Genomic DNA, 14,882 nt, shown 5'->3' with positions numbered 1-14,882 from the left:
CTAGATATGTATTCCAGTCTAAAACTCAAAGAACCTGAGGCTACTGCTAAAAACCTGCAGCAGTCAGTACACCCGAGCTTAATCTCTTCGTTTCGCAATAGCGCTGACATGCAGGACATGTACACACTGAGCTGAACAATGCACACGAATACATTCAAAACACAGACACACACACTAAAAAATAAGCCAAATTACTAAAGGATACTTCCAGTGTGTGATCCCATTGAGTTCCCATAACCATTGCAAAACAGCACACACAATCCAGCTCAGGAAGGTTGGAGGGGAAGGAACATATTTTATTCATATTATATATTTTTTGTATATAATACATGTCGTCAATAAGAATGTCATTTTCTGTACCAAAGGTCAGGTATTGTGTTCGCATCTGCGTCTAAAAATGACAAAAGACGCTACACTTGCTCTATTTTCTGCTTTTAATGAAAATCTTGGCTTATTGATTATGAGAGGCTGTTATGGACGCAGGAATAAAAGGCCGTCTCATCTTACAATATATTGTTAACTTTATGATGGACCACAGCCAGAGTTATGGATTATAGATGACACACTGAGACTGGTCTTGTTTTAGTGCGCTTGGAGCGACGCAGTGAATACATTTATTTTAATATCGGCTAATCAATTATTTTTTCTTATTAGATTCAGCAGGAAGATGCATTCAATAAAATGTGTATGGTTTGCAGAAATTAGTCTTGCACCTGTGTTCTGTGAACTGTGTGAGCTAACGCGAACTAACTCTGCATATTAAAGTCAAAAGTATAAAACTGACCACCATGTTCTGAAAAGTCATGTTTTGATATACATGCAATATAGTATATAGTATAATTCTAACATAATTAATATTGCACAAATTAAAGATGTGCATGTGAAACGAATGGTGTATTAGGTGAATGTGCTTTCAGGCAAGAATTGTCAAGGTCATGAAAGCTAATACATAGGATTCATATATATATATATATATATATATATATATAAACACACACATACGCATATATACAAGTGGCAAAACACAATGGTTCTTGCTACTTATTTTCTAAAATATTGTCTTCTGGTTACTTTTCTGCTGACTTTGGTCTCAACAGAATGTCAGTCACCACCTTATTCAATCATTTATAATTGCATCAAAACACACTCATACATTTTAATCACCTTAAACAGCAGGGAACAAGTAGAAACAGGTGCAATAGAAGAAGATCTAGTGAGAAGATTGTAAAAAAAGAAAAAGAAATAGCACATCATACCAACAACCTCTACTGTTGGCGACAATGCTGTCTGCTTCTGTCGCTTCTTCCCTTAACACATTTTCCAGGTGCTCTGTGCGAAGTGTCAGTGAGATGCTGAGGTCTTAGGTCCCATCATCACTGTGCCGCATGCTCTCTAAAGGGGCACATCTGTCTTCACCAATTAGGGTCCTCCAGAGTTCAGTACAGTTACAGCTAGCACCATGGCAGTGATTCAGCATTGTTGTCGCCGGGATTAAAGTGCTAAACTCGGACGGACGTCTCTTTTAAGTTGTTGTGATGTTATGAATGTTTAACACAGATGAGGTGGAAGCAGCTACACATGGTCTGATATTGAACTCCTCACTTAGAGACAGCCCAGATGTCAACCTTTAGATTAATAAAGTGCATTTGTGAGTTGATTATGACAAAATTGAATATCACAATATTTTTGACCAAATACCTCAATATTGATAATGTGTTTTATTATACAGTACTTTGAAAATGAATAGTGGTACTTTCAGAATATATTTACAGTTTTGAGTAGTGTGGATATGATGATGAATTATTCATGTTATTTACTCAAAACAGAAAATAGTGGAAACAACTATTACAAGATCCCAGAGCCTCAGGGGACAGAGTCAGGTTGATTGTTTTGTCCGAACAAAACCCAAATATATTATAAGTCAATTATTATTGATATACAACAGAGAAAGGCAGCAAATCCTCACATTTATGAAGTTTCAACCAGCTAAATTTAGAATTGTTTCCTAAAAAATGACACAACCAATTACTAGATATTGAAGAGATTAATTTCCTTTCGATTTACTAATCATGTTCATGACAGTATCTACCATCTCCACTGGAAAGACCCATTTATTTTGGGTTTCTGAAGTATTTGCAGACTAAAAAACATGAATCTTTTTCTCTTTTAGGTGTCATAAGGGCATGCTCAGCCAGAGTCCAGCCCTGTTTCTCCCTCTTCCTCTCTTCATGTCCCTTTGATCATCTAATATAGCAGAGCATCACAACAATCACCTATTGTTTACTTTCATTTCAGGTTTTATATTTGTAGCTTTAAGCGTGTGGTGTGTGTGGGCAGGTGTTTCAGATGGAGTTTGAAGCTGGATTAAAAACACTTCCTGTACTGTACTGTATAGACATTCAGAAATGTGCTAATCCTCTGCTTCTTTTTAATCCACTGTAGACAACAATCAAACAAAGGACACCAGTTCTGGGTAAAGTGAATCCAAGTAGTTATGAGGGTCTATCGTAATTCCTGCCCGTATCTAATAGAGAATTATTTTTTTATTGTTTTGCTCATATTCAAAAAGAGAAAACATTTATGCTGGAGTTGGTAAAGGTGTGTCTGATACTCTTCTATATAAAAAACAACAACTCTTCTGGCTGTTTATTTGCCTCATATCTACATGAAAACAGACTGTTTAATTGCTGCAGTATTTAGCTAGTTTTGTACTACAAGACTTGGCAGATGGAAGACGGCTGCATCCAACAGCCGTTGCATATATCAAACAGGAGAACCGCCGTGATGCACTGCAGGCTAAGTCATTAGTGATGGCATTTACCAAGCTCTTCAGCTGACAGAAATGTAAATGAAACAGCAATCTTGTTGTGGTTGGCTCAAAGAATGAACTGGATTTTCCCAAGCAGTAAGATACCATACATATTAAAGGTGGTAAGATGTGAAATGAAACTGAAGGTGTTTCCTGCAAATACTTTTGGCCTGAGATTGACTCCATCGCTGTTGGACATTTAATTCTTCAGCATCGTTCAAGTGTCAAACCAGACAGATGTGCTGTGCACTACCTGCAGTTTTCTCTGCTGTGTCTGTCTACCTCTCAAAGTCTTTCCATCATTTTTTTCTCTCTTCCTCTGAATGCTATTTATAGCTGCTTTGCTCTGATTATATAATTTGTAAAAAAAAATAAAATAAGATGCAAAATTGTGCCAGGTTCAACAAAGAAGGTGATGAGAGAGAACGAAGAAAGAGGGTTGATGGAGTAAAAGATCAGTCCTGTCAGAGACGTTACACCGCCAAAGCTTTGACAAGACCAGGGAGATGCCGCGTTTCGAATACAAATGAGGTGTCACGAGCCAGACAGAAAGATTCAGCCTGTAAACGTGGGAGGAAAAGGACATGGAAAGAGAGGGGAATTGAGGTGTGAAGTGAAAGTGGGAGAAGGCCTTGCTTGGACTCTGCAGGTTGAGGCTGCCTGGCCTGCGAAGCCTCATCCAGCCTGACATCTGAATACAAGCCAGGATTAGAAATTCTGGAGAGCAGTTGGCAAACTAGGCAGCGTGATTATAATGGAGGCAGCTCCGTGTGTTGCAGGATGAAATATATAGGCCAGGACAAGGCAAGAGGAAGAATTGCCCAGTGAATCACTCAAGCCTGCCTGGAACGTGACTGGCGGCTGTGAAAGGATGGGCGGAGCAGGGAGAGGGAGTGACAGCTTTATACAGTGGGCTTTTGCTCAGATGTAGAGTGGGAATGCTTGTGGGCGGGGGGGGGGGGGGAGTACAAGTGGAGTGGGGGAGATTATGTAACAGTGTTACAAACATATGCCTGGTGATGCGAGGAAACCCCAGATGAATTAGAAAAGGTGAAATGAGCAGAGAATAGGTCGAGGGACGCTGAAAAACAACAAAAATGGAGACAAATGAAATTCACATATTCACCAGTACTGCTTTTTATACGGTTTAAACACCCATAGGCATACAGGAAGCCTGGCTGTGTATTTGAGCATGACTGAGGTAATTGGACCATGTCACATCATCAAGCTGCCCCTCTGCTTCCATATTCAGACCCATCACAGACTTAATGTGTTCATCTCATCCCAGTGGTTTACGCTGGGAGGGTGAATTACCTCGTCTGCTCCCGGCACACACAGGCCACACTAACCAGATGTTTTCTCTCCTTTCTCTCTCTCTGTGTACAGTTTAGCTCTGCATCCGGAGCGTGTGTTGGTGGCCACAGGACAGGTGGGCAAGGAGCCTTATATCTGTGTGTGGGACTCCTACACTGTGCAGACTGTGTCCATCCTCAAGGATGTGCACTCACACGGCATCGCCTGCCTGGCCTTCGACCTCGAGGGACAGGTACAGTTGTGACATGATGACACTAATGTTCAAATGATGAGAATCCACCGCAGAAAATCCTCGGAAATTGACGGCTCCCTAACATTGTTTGAATGGCAGCCCAATTTTGAAAATGTCTTCCGCAAGGCTAGTTCCTGCTTCGTAGAAAAGAGCTGAAAGTGTCAACAGAAAAGTTCATTTTGGGAGGCACAGTCGCAGCAATGAAACCCATTTAAAGAACTGCAGGCTGGCTTTTGCAGCTCACCCACTGGGCTGAGTTTTTCTAAATGACACATCTGTGATTACTCCAGCAGTATGTGCTGGACAGCTGCACCCAGACATGCTCTACTTGGTAGATTTCACAGGAAAACAGTCAGCAACAATGTATGGTACTTTGCATCAGTTTGGCAGGACCGGGTCGCGTTAAGGTGAGAAAAGTTTTAGCACATGAGAGGCCTTTAAATACTCTTGTGAAGCTATTCAACTTGCACCTGAACAGTGGGACCATGCAACATATGCACATTATTTGCAACTTCCTATTGAACCTTTTTCTGTCATCTTCCCAGCCAGTTCCCTGCAGAGTTTCCACCAGTTGATATTTACACATTGCAGCCGCCACCCAATGTTGATTTGGACTATGAAAATCGATACTGTGCGGAAGCACCTCTAGGTTTTTATCTTTGCAAGTCTCTCTCTTCCTCCCGGAGGAGCTCTCAGGGTTATACCTCTCTGTATAGGAAGATAACCCCACGCTATTTTACTGCTCGGGTTCAGAGTCAGGGATTTAGATGGAATGTGACAGTGTTTAAAGGCAGAGGAGGCTCCATCGCTTCTCAGTTTAGCAGCTCTATTTACTCTCCATCGCTCCCCTTCCTGGATTAGAGGAAGCTGAACTGAGGACAATCCAGAGGAATGCCTTGTGCCATTACCCTGCCCATCAATTAAAGCAATATCAAAATATACACGGATGTTTGAGACATCTCTTTGAGGTAATTCAGTATGAGCGGCAGTTTTGCTGTCTGGTAAGAATAGTATAACTAAGGACCTTTTGTTTTACTTTATTCTTGTTGTTCTGAGTATTCTAGTTGTCTAGATGCCACATTATGCTGTGGTTGCTCGTATCTTGATTAAAACCTGCCTGTATACATGATTGCATACAATATTCCCTTGTGAAACTCACCCTCGACAGTAAAATGTGCCCTTTTATTTTATTTATCTCATCTCATATTTAAATAATGCCAGTTTTAGTCTTAGTGGGATATATTATCTTATATTATCAAGAGTGTCCAGCCATGATAGCAGCTCTGCAAAGCTGGCACAGCGGTGCTTTGAGTTGAACGCTAACATCACAATGCTAACATGCAGATTTGTAGCAGGTATAATCTATAGGCATAACATGTTCAATGTTTTTAATTAAGTGTATTGTTAATTAGCACTAAACACAAAGGACACCTGAGGCTGATGGGAATGTGATTAGTGTTGCAGATATTTGGCCATAAACCAAAGTATTTGGCAACATTTCAACCTGAAGGTGGTGCTACAGAAAACGTCACGGGATCACCAAAGTCATTAGGGATCTTTATCTGGGGATCATACATGCCTGTACAATCTTTCAAGGACTTCCCTCTAAAGGTTGTTGAGATATTTCAGTCTGGACCTAGTGGCGGACCAATCGACAGGCTGATGTCACTAGAGCCACATAGCTTCGCTAAAAACATTACTTGAGTCCTTTTCAACCCCCTCATCCACATGTTTGCACTAGGTTTGGTCAAGCAGGGCCTCTTTGCTCATTATTAAAATGCAGACTTCTCTTAATACAAGTTAAAACAGTGCAAATGCCTCAGCAGAGAGTTCTATCCTCAGCCACTGACTCAGCAGTGGATCAAAGAGGACATCCTCGATCATGTAAAGCAAGCTGCAGAGTGGAGAAGGACTTTCATAAGAGCTGCTCTCCTCTCTTCTGCTCCGCTGCTGCTGCCTACTCACTCAGTCAGCTATAGGAGGCTCCTCCAGCAGAAAGTGCCAGGGGCTGGACAACTGTTCTGCTCTGTAGCCACATTCATTGTGGCCTGCCATGTCACAGTGGAGGTGGCTGAGTTTGTTTTGCAATGATTAGTGCAACAGAGCAGAGTCAGTTCAATCTGTGATGTCTTTTCTCTTTTTGTTCTTGTTGCAGTGTCTGGTGTCTGTGGGTTTGGACTCTAAAAACACAATCTGTGTGTGGGACTGGAGGAGAGGGAAGGTTTTGGCAGCCGCTCCCGGTCATACAGACAGGGTAAACACTTTCTTTCTCCCCTGTCTCCATCACAAGCTCAGTATCGACCGCCTCAATTAGCTATAAATGCTGGATGGAGTGCGTGCCCAAAGGAGACATAAACAAGTTAGGCCTGATTGATTGTGAGCTTTCCAGATCTCGTCTAAGAGGGTGCACGGCTAATGAAAAGGAATTTTAAAAAGATGAAATACAGGCAGCTGTTGTTCTCTAATTCAGCCCACACACCATTACAACGCATCACACACACACACACACACACACACACACACACACACACACACACACACACACACACACACACACACACACACACACACACACACACTCACACACACTTTTGTCCCCTTTCTAAACTTTTGTAAGAAATCTTATCGCCAGAATTCTGATTAAATTTGATTAGAATTTAACTTGATGAACATCTCATTAAAGAGTTACGCGAAGGATGAATATGCTGCATAATAATATACATAATAAGATGTTTTGGTGTACACTAACAATATTTGAATGCATTGTATGTTTTCTCCCTGCAGATATTTGACATATCGTGGGATTTGTACCAGCCGAGCAAGCTTGTAAGCTGTGGTGTCAAACATATCAAGGTACAGCCACTTCCTGGTCATTTTGCACCTTGTAGATTACAGCCGCCTCTTGAGAGTTATTTTGCCTCATTTGCATAATATTTGAAAACAGATTATGATTTTTAGGAAGTCTGAAGAATCCGTGTGGCTCCGTGCCCCCTTCTTCCCTGCCTTTTCCGCTTTATCGCCACGACTATATCAAAGTCTTAAAATAGATATATGCAAATTCACTTCATACAAGAGTCCATGGTTATTATGGACTTAACATAAGTAGGACAGGCAATGACTCACAGTCTCTTCCCTCATATTTGTAGTAATCTGCACTGCAGAGAAGAAAAATGTTCTCTTTATATGAAGAACCATGACTCTGCTACTTAGCTCTCCATCTCAGCTCTCCTCATTAAAAAAGCTTTTAAAAAACACTTTACCGTACAAACTGTACAAGCTGAGCTCTCTTCCTTTCTCGGGCCTATCTCTATCACTTCATTTTTACAGAAGAAAGTCGTTCATAAATCTTTAATGCAGTTTATGCAGGGTGTCTTCACCAAGACTTCCCTTGGGATATGTAGTAGTGAGCCTTGAGCGGCATGACCATTAGGAAATAACAGACCATAACAGAGCCACAGAGGAAGCTTATTTCCAAAACATTTTGAGGAGAGTGATTCATGCTTGGATAGGAAATGTGACCACTGGTCCTATGAGGCTAAACATTGCGACATTTGATGCAGTCAGTAGGTTTAGCCTACTGTACGTATATCCCTGTGGGATAACATGTCACCGATGACTCCCTCATCTCAATCCAGCTTGACCTGCCTCCTCTCGTAGTAATTCCCCCCTGAACTCTTCCCCCACCGCCGTGGCACAGAAACCTCCTCCAGCCATCGCATCCAACCACCCAATCTACGCTGAATCCTCCAGTCTTTCCCCTCCTCCCTTTTCCCTCCCTTCTGGTTTCCTGATGCCAAGGCAATCCAGCAATTGTCCCACATAATTCCCCAGCCTTCACCCTGCGGACCATGGGACATCTGCTCCCCGGTCCTGTGCTCGCTCAGCGATTATAGCACTCACAGCATCCAGGAGATTTAGTCCCAGTAATCCACTCACTAGCAGGCTGAGGAAAACACAACCTCTTGTGACGAGGACCGAGGCTGCTGGCGATGCTCTCCTGCTCACGCAGCTCCTCCCAGCTAATTATACAGTCATTTGTGTTTCGATTAGTCCGGGACAACTCAGAACCTTAGCGTGGCAGCTAAAGCCCACACACACACACAAACAGCACCCTTAGGACCATACCACCGATTTTGCACATTTGTAGCCCGTTGGCTTCCAACGTTTTTGTCCTGTGACCCCTTGAAACAAAGCATTATCCACACATCACTAGTTGCGTTCTTTACTTTTTTTTTCTAGAGGCCAAAAAAAGCAAACAGAGAGGAATGTATTCAAAAATAAACAGAATTTTGTATAGCAGAAATGTTTTAATTAATGTCTTAATAATCTCGAGACCCCTCAGATTTATTTCGCGACTACTTGTGAGGGTCGCGGCCCTCAGGTTGGGAACCATTGGCGACAACAATGGCTATACCCGAAAATCTAAAACTGTATGCCCGCTTTTCAAAGTGGACAGTGGAGATCCTGAGTTTGACACCATGTGGTTGAATGGCAGCAGCTTTGAGAAAATCAGCTTCCAACAACGCTGACAGCCAGTCATCTAGTTTTCCAGTGAGCTGCCAAAGAGTTGACCTCTGTTAGCGTAGCATTTAGCGCTCTGAAACCATTCAGGGTCACTGTAGTCTGACAGGGGATATTATGAGATGAATGGGTTGAGGGGTGACGCAGTAGCTGATGAGTTACAACCCTCTTTGCATTAATTGCATTTAAAAGGTTTTCCTTGGAGTGATGGTGGAGGTAGCTGAGCTAATGACATACCTCTAATAGTGGGTTGAGAGGTGGGGGAGATTCTCTGAATAACATTTCTTTATGTTTAAACATCTTCCAGAGACTGTTAACCGGGTCCTAATACAAAGCAGTCTCATTTTCCAGCACATTTCTACTGTGCTCTCCTTCTATGCTTTTCTGCCCTGCTCCTGGCCTCACCACAAACCCCTCAGCATCTCGTCTTCTCTTAGTAATTTAGCAGCGAAGGGATTAGCTGCCACCCGTGTCTTGCTGCCTTATCAGTTGTGAGCAGAAAGGGCTGCGCAGTCACGCCGCATCCATCCCCGCTGCCTTCGCAACAGGCTGGGCAACAAAACCCCCTCCCGCCCCCATCTCAGCCAACCCTTCCACATCCCCAGCATTTGACACACTTCAACCTACATACACACCTTCCCAGATTACTCACACACCTATGATCTTTGCTACTTAACCTTCAGCCACGACCCCCCTCACTCACATGCAAATACTCACTCAGAGCTCAGTTAGTAGCTCAGGATTAGGATAGACCTGTTCTGTTGAGGTGCTACGAGCGTCAGATGTTTGATTGCAGGGCTGTATCTGAGGCTGTGATGCCTGTCTCTGATAATCGATTCCTCCTGTTAGCACACGGCAGCTCTATCAGTCAGGAGGACGGTTGTTAGTGAGGGTGTGACAGGCTGTCACTGTCGAGGAGCTCATTTGTTCATTGTGTGACTATTAAGCCTTGTTGTGTTTGTTAAAAGCACAGCGCCAACTACAATTTCTGTCTTTTCTGATCAGCATTGAAAAACTAGATTTAGATTAGATAAAACTAGACCAGAAAAATGGGCTGTCCTTCTGCCATTTTCCTGCTGCTTGTCGGCGATGAGTGTGTCTCTGTTTCATGTGCCGACCGCCGTGTCTCAGCATTCGAGACGCCCTCCTCGAGCTTTCTCCCTGTGATCTCATCTTCATGCAGACAGACAGACAGACAGACAGACAGACAGACAGACAGACAGACAGACAGACAGACAGACAGACAGAGCGTCTCTCTTTTACTCCCTCCTCCTTCGTTTGATAGATTGAGCCCCCAGAGGAGGCCATGCCAGTGCATCCCAATGACCTTGTTCATAAATAATGAGCCTGCGCGTATGCGTGCATGGGTCTGTGTCTGTGCATGCTGATCAGATGGTTACGGCACTGACCCCCAGCAAGAGTTTCCAGTATCACAAGAAGAGAAGGGGGAACATTTGAGTTTGACCTTGCTTTCTTTCAAGGTGTGTGTGTGTGTGTGTGTGTGTGTGCGTGTGTTTTTAATGGAGTAATCTGTGTGTGGATGTCGAACCATAAATGACTTGATGGTTTTCACTCTGTACTATCCAAATGTTCCATAATTGTCCATTTGGCTCTTTCAGGACAGGATTACAAGGAGGGATTATTAGCCACCATACTCTCTCACTCTTTCTGTTTGTGTTTGCAGTTTTGGAGCTTATGCGGTAATGCTCTCACACCCAAACGTGGTGTTTTTGGCAAAACGGGGGATCTCCAAACCATCCTCTGCCTTGCCTGCGCCAAGGACGAGGTCACATACTCAGGTGCCTTGAATGGTGACATCTACGTGTGGAAAGGGATCAACCTGATGAGGACGGTGCAGGGAGCTCATGGGGTGAGTTTGGCATATTTTGTGCTTTGTGGCTCAGGCTGATGTTGCACCCTACTGCACCATATACAAAAGACTCACAGTAAATTTAGTAAACTTAAGCAGGATCGAAGCCATGCACGCTGGCTTCGTTTGATTCTGCTCAGTAGAAAAGGATCAGCCTTTTGCTCGGCAGGATTAAATTATATCTATGAGATCAACAGCTGGGTGAGGGAATGGGCGGATGGGGGAGGGGATAATAAATACAGTACATGTTCATTGCTGCTTTTTGTACCACCAAATGTCTCACCGAGGGTTTATCAAGGTGCCTTCCTGTCTACACGTATACTCTTAGCCAAAGGAGGTCATCAGAAGAAGATTCCTAGTAATAAATTAAAAATATATGACGCCTCCCGTTTACTTAGTTCTGTGTTATCTTGAGGCAGGTTTGTAATTGTGAAGGTTAAACAAATGCCTGGCTGAGAAGAAGCACTGTGCGCTCTGCAGCTGGGGCCGGTTCTGTCATTGCTCATATACTGTTCAGATCTTCACTGACAGCCTGTCATTTTCTCCAGTCAGGGATTTTCAGCATGAATGTCTGTGAAGAGGGCTTTGCCACCGGGGGCCGAGACGGCTGCGTCCGGCTGTGGGATCTCAACTTCAAACCAATTACCGTCATTGATCTCAGGGAAACAGACCAAGGATATAAAGGTGAAGTCAAACGGCCTCCTTTTTCGTTTAGTACAGAAAGGTTGCAGGCCAAACTGTGGTCTCCTGATGCACTGGAAGAATTGTGTTAATCTACAACAAAGAAACAGCACCCGTGTTCTCCTTACTAACACTTTATTTCTGTTTTCTATTTTCTCCATCTCTTGTATTTATAATGTTGGACCTAACAGTAGCTAGAGGTGAAAATAGCCGAGGTGGGTAATATGATTGCAGACGGAGTTGATCAAATGTCAGTCTGTTTGTAGCCGTGTCCACATTGTTATGCTGTTCCTCTTGTTGTTAGTAAGTCCAAGCTCTGTTGCAGTTTTACGCCGTATACAGATGTCATGTTCATATTATGTATACAGCACATGCTTCCTCCATCCTGTTCTCGATGTATTTCAGAGTCAGTTTGCAGATCGGCTTGACAACATGTGCTGTCATTGTTAAAATGCACCTCCTGTTTTTATTACCCCTGTCGTGTCTCTTATAATGACTGTTTAAGCGTCGGCAAATGTCTGTCTGCTTTCATGTTTGCATGCTTTTTAGATTTTCTTTCCTGATTTCTAAGTGTATGTGTGTGTTTCTGACAGGGCTGTCTGTGCGCAGCGTGTGCTGGCGGGGAGATCACATCCTGGTGGGCACGCAGGACAGTGAGATCTTCGAGGTGGTGGTCCACGACCGCACCAAGCCCTTCCTCATCATGCAGGGTCACTGTGAGGGCGAGCTGTGGGCTCTAGCTGTCCACCCAACAAAGCCTCTGGCTATGACAGGAAGTGACGATCGCTCAGTCAGGTGAAGAGCCGAACTATGTTACGATGACGTTCAAATAATGTTTTTTGTGTATAAAATTCAGCGCCTCTGAAGTAACTTCCGCTTCTTTCAGTTCTCGCTTGGTCTCCCTTCCCCAACGCCCCACACACACACACTATCCATTTGTGTCATCTTTATTTTGATATACTTTTGAACAGTTATGGTTACAGACTCTCTGTCCACCTCATATTTTGCGTGTAATTTATTTCCCCTAAATTCAGTATTGTATTCATAATAATATATTGACCTGATCATAATTTAAGGAACATTTACATGTTTCAAAATGTAAAAGGGTATCACTCTTTCCTTTTTTGATAAAAGGTCAAAAGCCAAATACATAACAGGACATACATCATTGCCATGGTTGTTTGACTCTACGTAATCTCATCACTGCTTTGCCTCTTCATTACTTCTCCGTGTCTACAGGATATGGAGCCTTATAGATCATGCGCTGATAGCTCGCTGTAACATGGAGGAGCCTATCCGCTGTGCAGCCGTGAGCACTGATGGCATTCACCTGGCGCTGGGAATGAAGGATGGCTCTTTCACCGTTCTCAGAGTCAGGTACACAATTCAAAGGCCAAATGGGAAATCCTCTGTGAATGGCTACTGTGATGAAGAGCTTCATCATTTTGTGCCCATTTTAGCTCCTCATTCATGCTACATTTCTCTGCTCCCCTGCAGAGATATGACAGAGGTGGTCCACATCAAGGACAGGAAGGAAGCCATCCATGAGTTGAAGTATTCCCCCGATGGGGCCCACTTGGCAGTTGGCTCTAATGATAATTCAGTGGACATCTATGGCGTGGTGCAGAGGTACAAGAAAGTGGGCGAGTGCATCGGCTCCAACAGCTTCATTACACACATGGATTGGTCCACGGACAGCAAGTTCCTGCAGATCAATGACGGCAGTGGCAGGAGGCTTTTCTACAGGATGCCAAGTAAGTCCAGGTTCCCTCGTTGCGACTATTTGAATCATGTTCTTTGTAAAATACGGGAAATCCAAAAGCCAAAAAAAGAGTTGCTTTGATATGACACTGTTACGGAGCTTCTTTGTGAGATAAAATGTGTCTTCTGTTGAGGTGGGAAGGAGGTGACCAACAGGGAGGAGCTGAAGCTGGTACAGTGGGCTTCATGGACGTGTGTGTTGGGCCCTGAGGTTAATGGAATATGGCCCAAGTACTCGGATATCAACGACATTAACTCTGTGGACGCCAACTTTAATAATCAAGTCTTAGTAACAGCTGACGACTATGGATTAGTCAAACTTTTACGATATCCGTGTGTAAAAAAAGGTAACGTTTTAAAGGATAGTTAAATACATAAGTTCCAATGTTATTATCTGCTGTGTTACTGATATGTTTCCTCCTGCTTTTAGGTGCAAAATTTAAAAAGTATTTAGGTCATTCAGCCCACATAACTAACGCCAGATGGTCACATGACTACCAGTGGGTCATAACTATTGGTGGTGCTGATCACTCAGTGTTCCAGTGGAAGTTTGTTCCCGAGAGAAAGTCTAAAGAGGCTGTACATATAGCGCCACAAGGTAAGATGATGCCCTGCCCCTCACTAGTTTACCGTAATGTGCGTGTGCACCTTCCAATCAATTCAATTAGTAATATTACTCTGTTACATTTTGATGTAGCTTTGTGTGGAGACCAGTGACGTGCATTATTGTATGATTTATTTCACTAAATGAGACGCTTCTGCCAACAAAACATTATCACATTAGGCTGAGTGGTGATGGAACATTTGATGACGACTCAATCTCCCCCTCAATGACTGCAGTGTGCTTATCAACACTGCACAAGATCACTTATTGACACATTCACAAAAATACATATGAACAATGAAAGAAAAGAACAAGGCAAACTATAGACTTTTGTTGTAGACATATTGTTTTCAAAGCTTTGAGCCAGGTTAGCTGTTTCCTTTTGCTTCCAGTCTTAATGCTTAGCTAGGCTAATCATCTCTCGGATTGAGCTCCATACTTAAGGAGTTGTTTGACATACAAATATGCTTAATTGTTTTCTTGCCAAGAGTTACATGAGAAGATTGATGCAACTCTAGTGTCTGTATGTAAAATATGAAGTTACCACAAGCAACCGGTAAGCTTAGCTTAGCATAAAGACTGGAAACAAGGGTAAACAGCTAGCCTGGGCTCTGCACAACAAAAATGTGCTTTACCAGCACCTGTAAAGCTCACTCATGTTATCAATATGCCTTGTTTGTCTAATCCAAGAACTTCTGGGAGTCTGGCACACAACCTACCTTAAAACAGCACATTTTGTACGGATTAAACAAATGATATATAGCACATTATTTAGTGAGCTTTAGAGATGCTTTGTGTTACCGTCGGTCAGGTTTCCAGTCTTTATGCTAAGCTAGGCTAAGCTAACCAGTTCCTGGCTGCAACATATTTACCTCACAGATATGACCGTGGCATAAATCTTCTCAGGGTTTAAGCATATTTCCCAAAACATCAAACTATTCCTTTGAAGCACAGATATAAGCTTGATAGTAATCTTATCATCTACCTCTCTTGCAAAAAGCAAATAGTTTAAGCTTCATTTCTTAAAATGTCTAGTAGGCTACCGGTCTTAAAATAAGACTATTCCCTCAGTAATTGAGGTAATATCAAC

General features: G+C 42.9%; 1 protein-coding gene across 3 annotated transcripts in view; it reads left to right on the top strand.

Moving 5' to 3' along the window:
* eml5 (EMAP like 5) overlaps positions 1 to 14,882 on the top strand; it is a 35,959-nt gene that overhangs the window by 2,349 nt on the left and 18,728 nt on the right. For 2 of the 3 annotated variants that reach the window (XM_029460374.1, XM_029460376.1), the window contains exons 2-12: positions 4,196 to 4,355; positions 6,511 to 6,609; positions 7,140 to 7,208; positions 10,561 to 10,746; positions 11,295 to 11,430; positions 11,619 to 11,642; positions 12,021 to 12,222; positions 12,667 to 12,804; positions 12,925 to 13,181; positions 13,323 to 13,535; positions 13,619 to 13,786. In XM_029460374.1, the coding sequence (XP_029316234.1) occupies positions 4,196 to 4,355; positions 6,511 to 6,609; positions 7,140 to 7,208; positions 10,561 to 10,746; positions 11,295 to 11,430; positions 11,619 to 11,642; positions 12,021 to 12,222; positions 12,667 to 12,804; positions 12,925 to 13,181; positions 13,323 to 13,535; positions 13,619 to 13,786 (1,652 nt within the window). The remainder of the gene's footprint in view (positions 1 to 4,195; positions 4,356 to 6,510; positions 6,610 to 7,139; positions 7,209 to 10,560; positions 10,747 to 11,294; positions 11,431 to 11,618; positions 11,643 to 12,020; positions 12,223 to 12,666; positions 12,805 to 12,924; positions 13,182 to 13,322; positions 13,536 to 13,618; positions 13,787 to 14,882) is intronic. The other variant, XM_029460375.1, reaches the window with a different exon arrangement.

This window comes from Cottoperca gobio, chromosome 22, assembly GCF_900634415.1.
Source record: "Cottoperca gobio chromosome 22, fCotGob3.1, whole genome shotgun sequence".
Taxonomy (NCBI): Eukaryota; Metazoa; Chordata; class Actinopteri; order Perciformes; family Bovichtidae; genus Cottoperca; species Cottoperca gobio.
The sequence above is the reverse complement of the archived record's forward strand: the minus strand, read 5'-3'. Positions and strand labels throughout refer to the sequence as shown.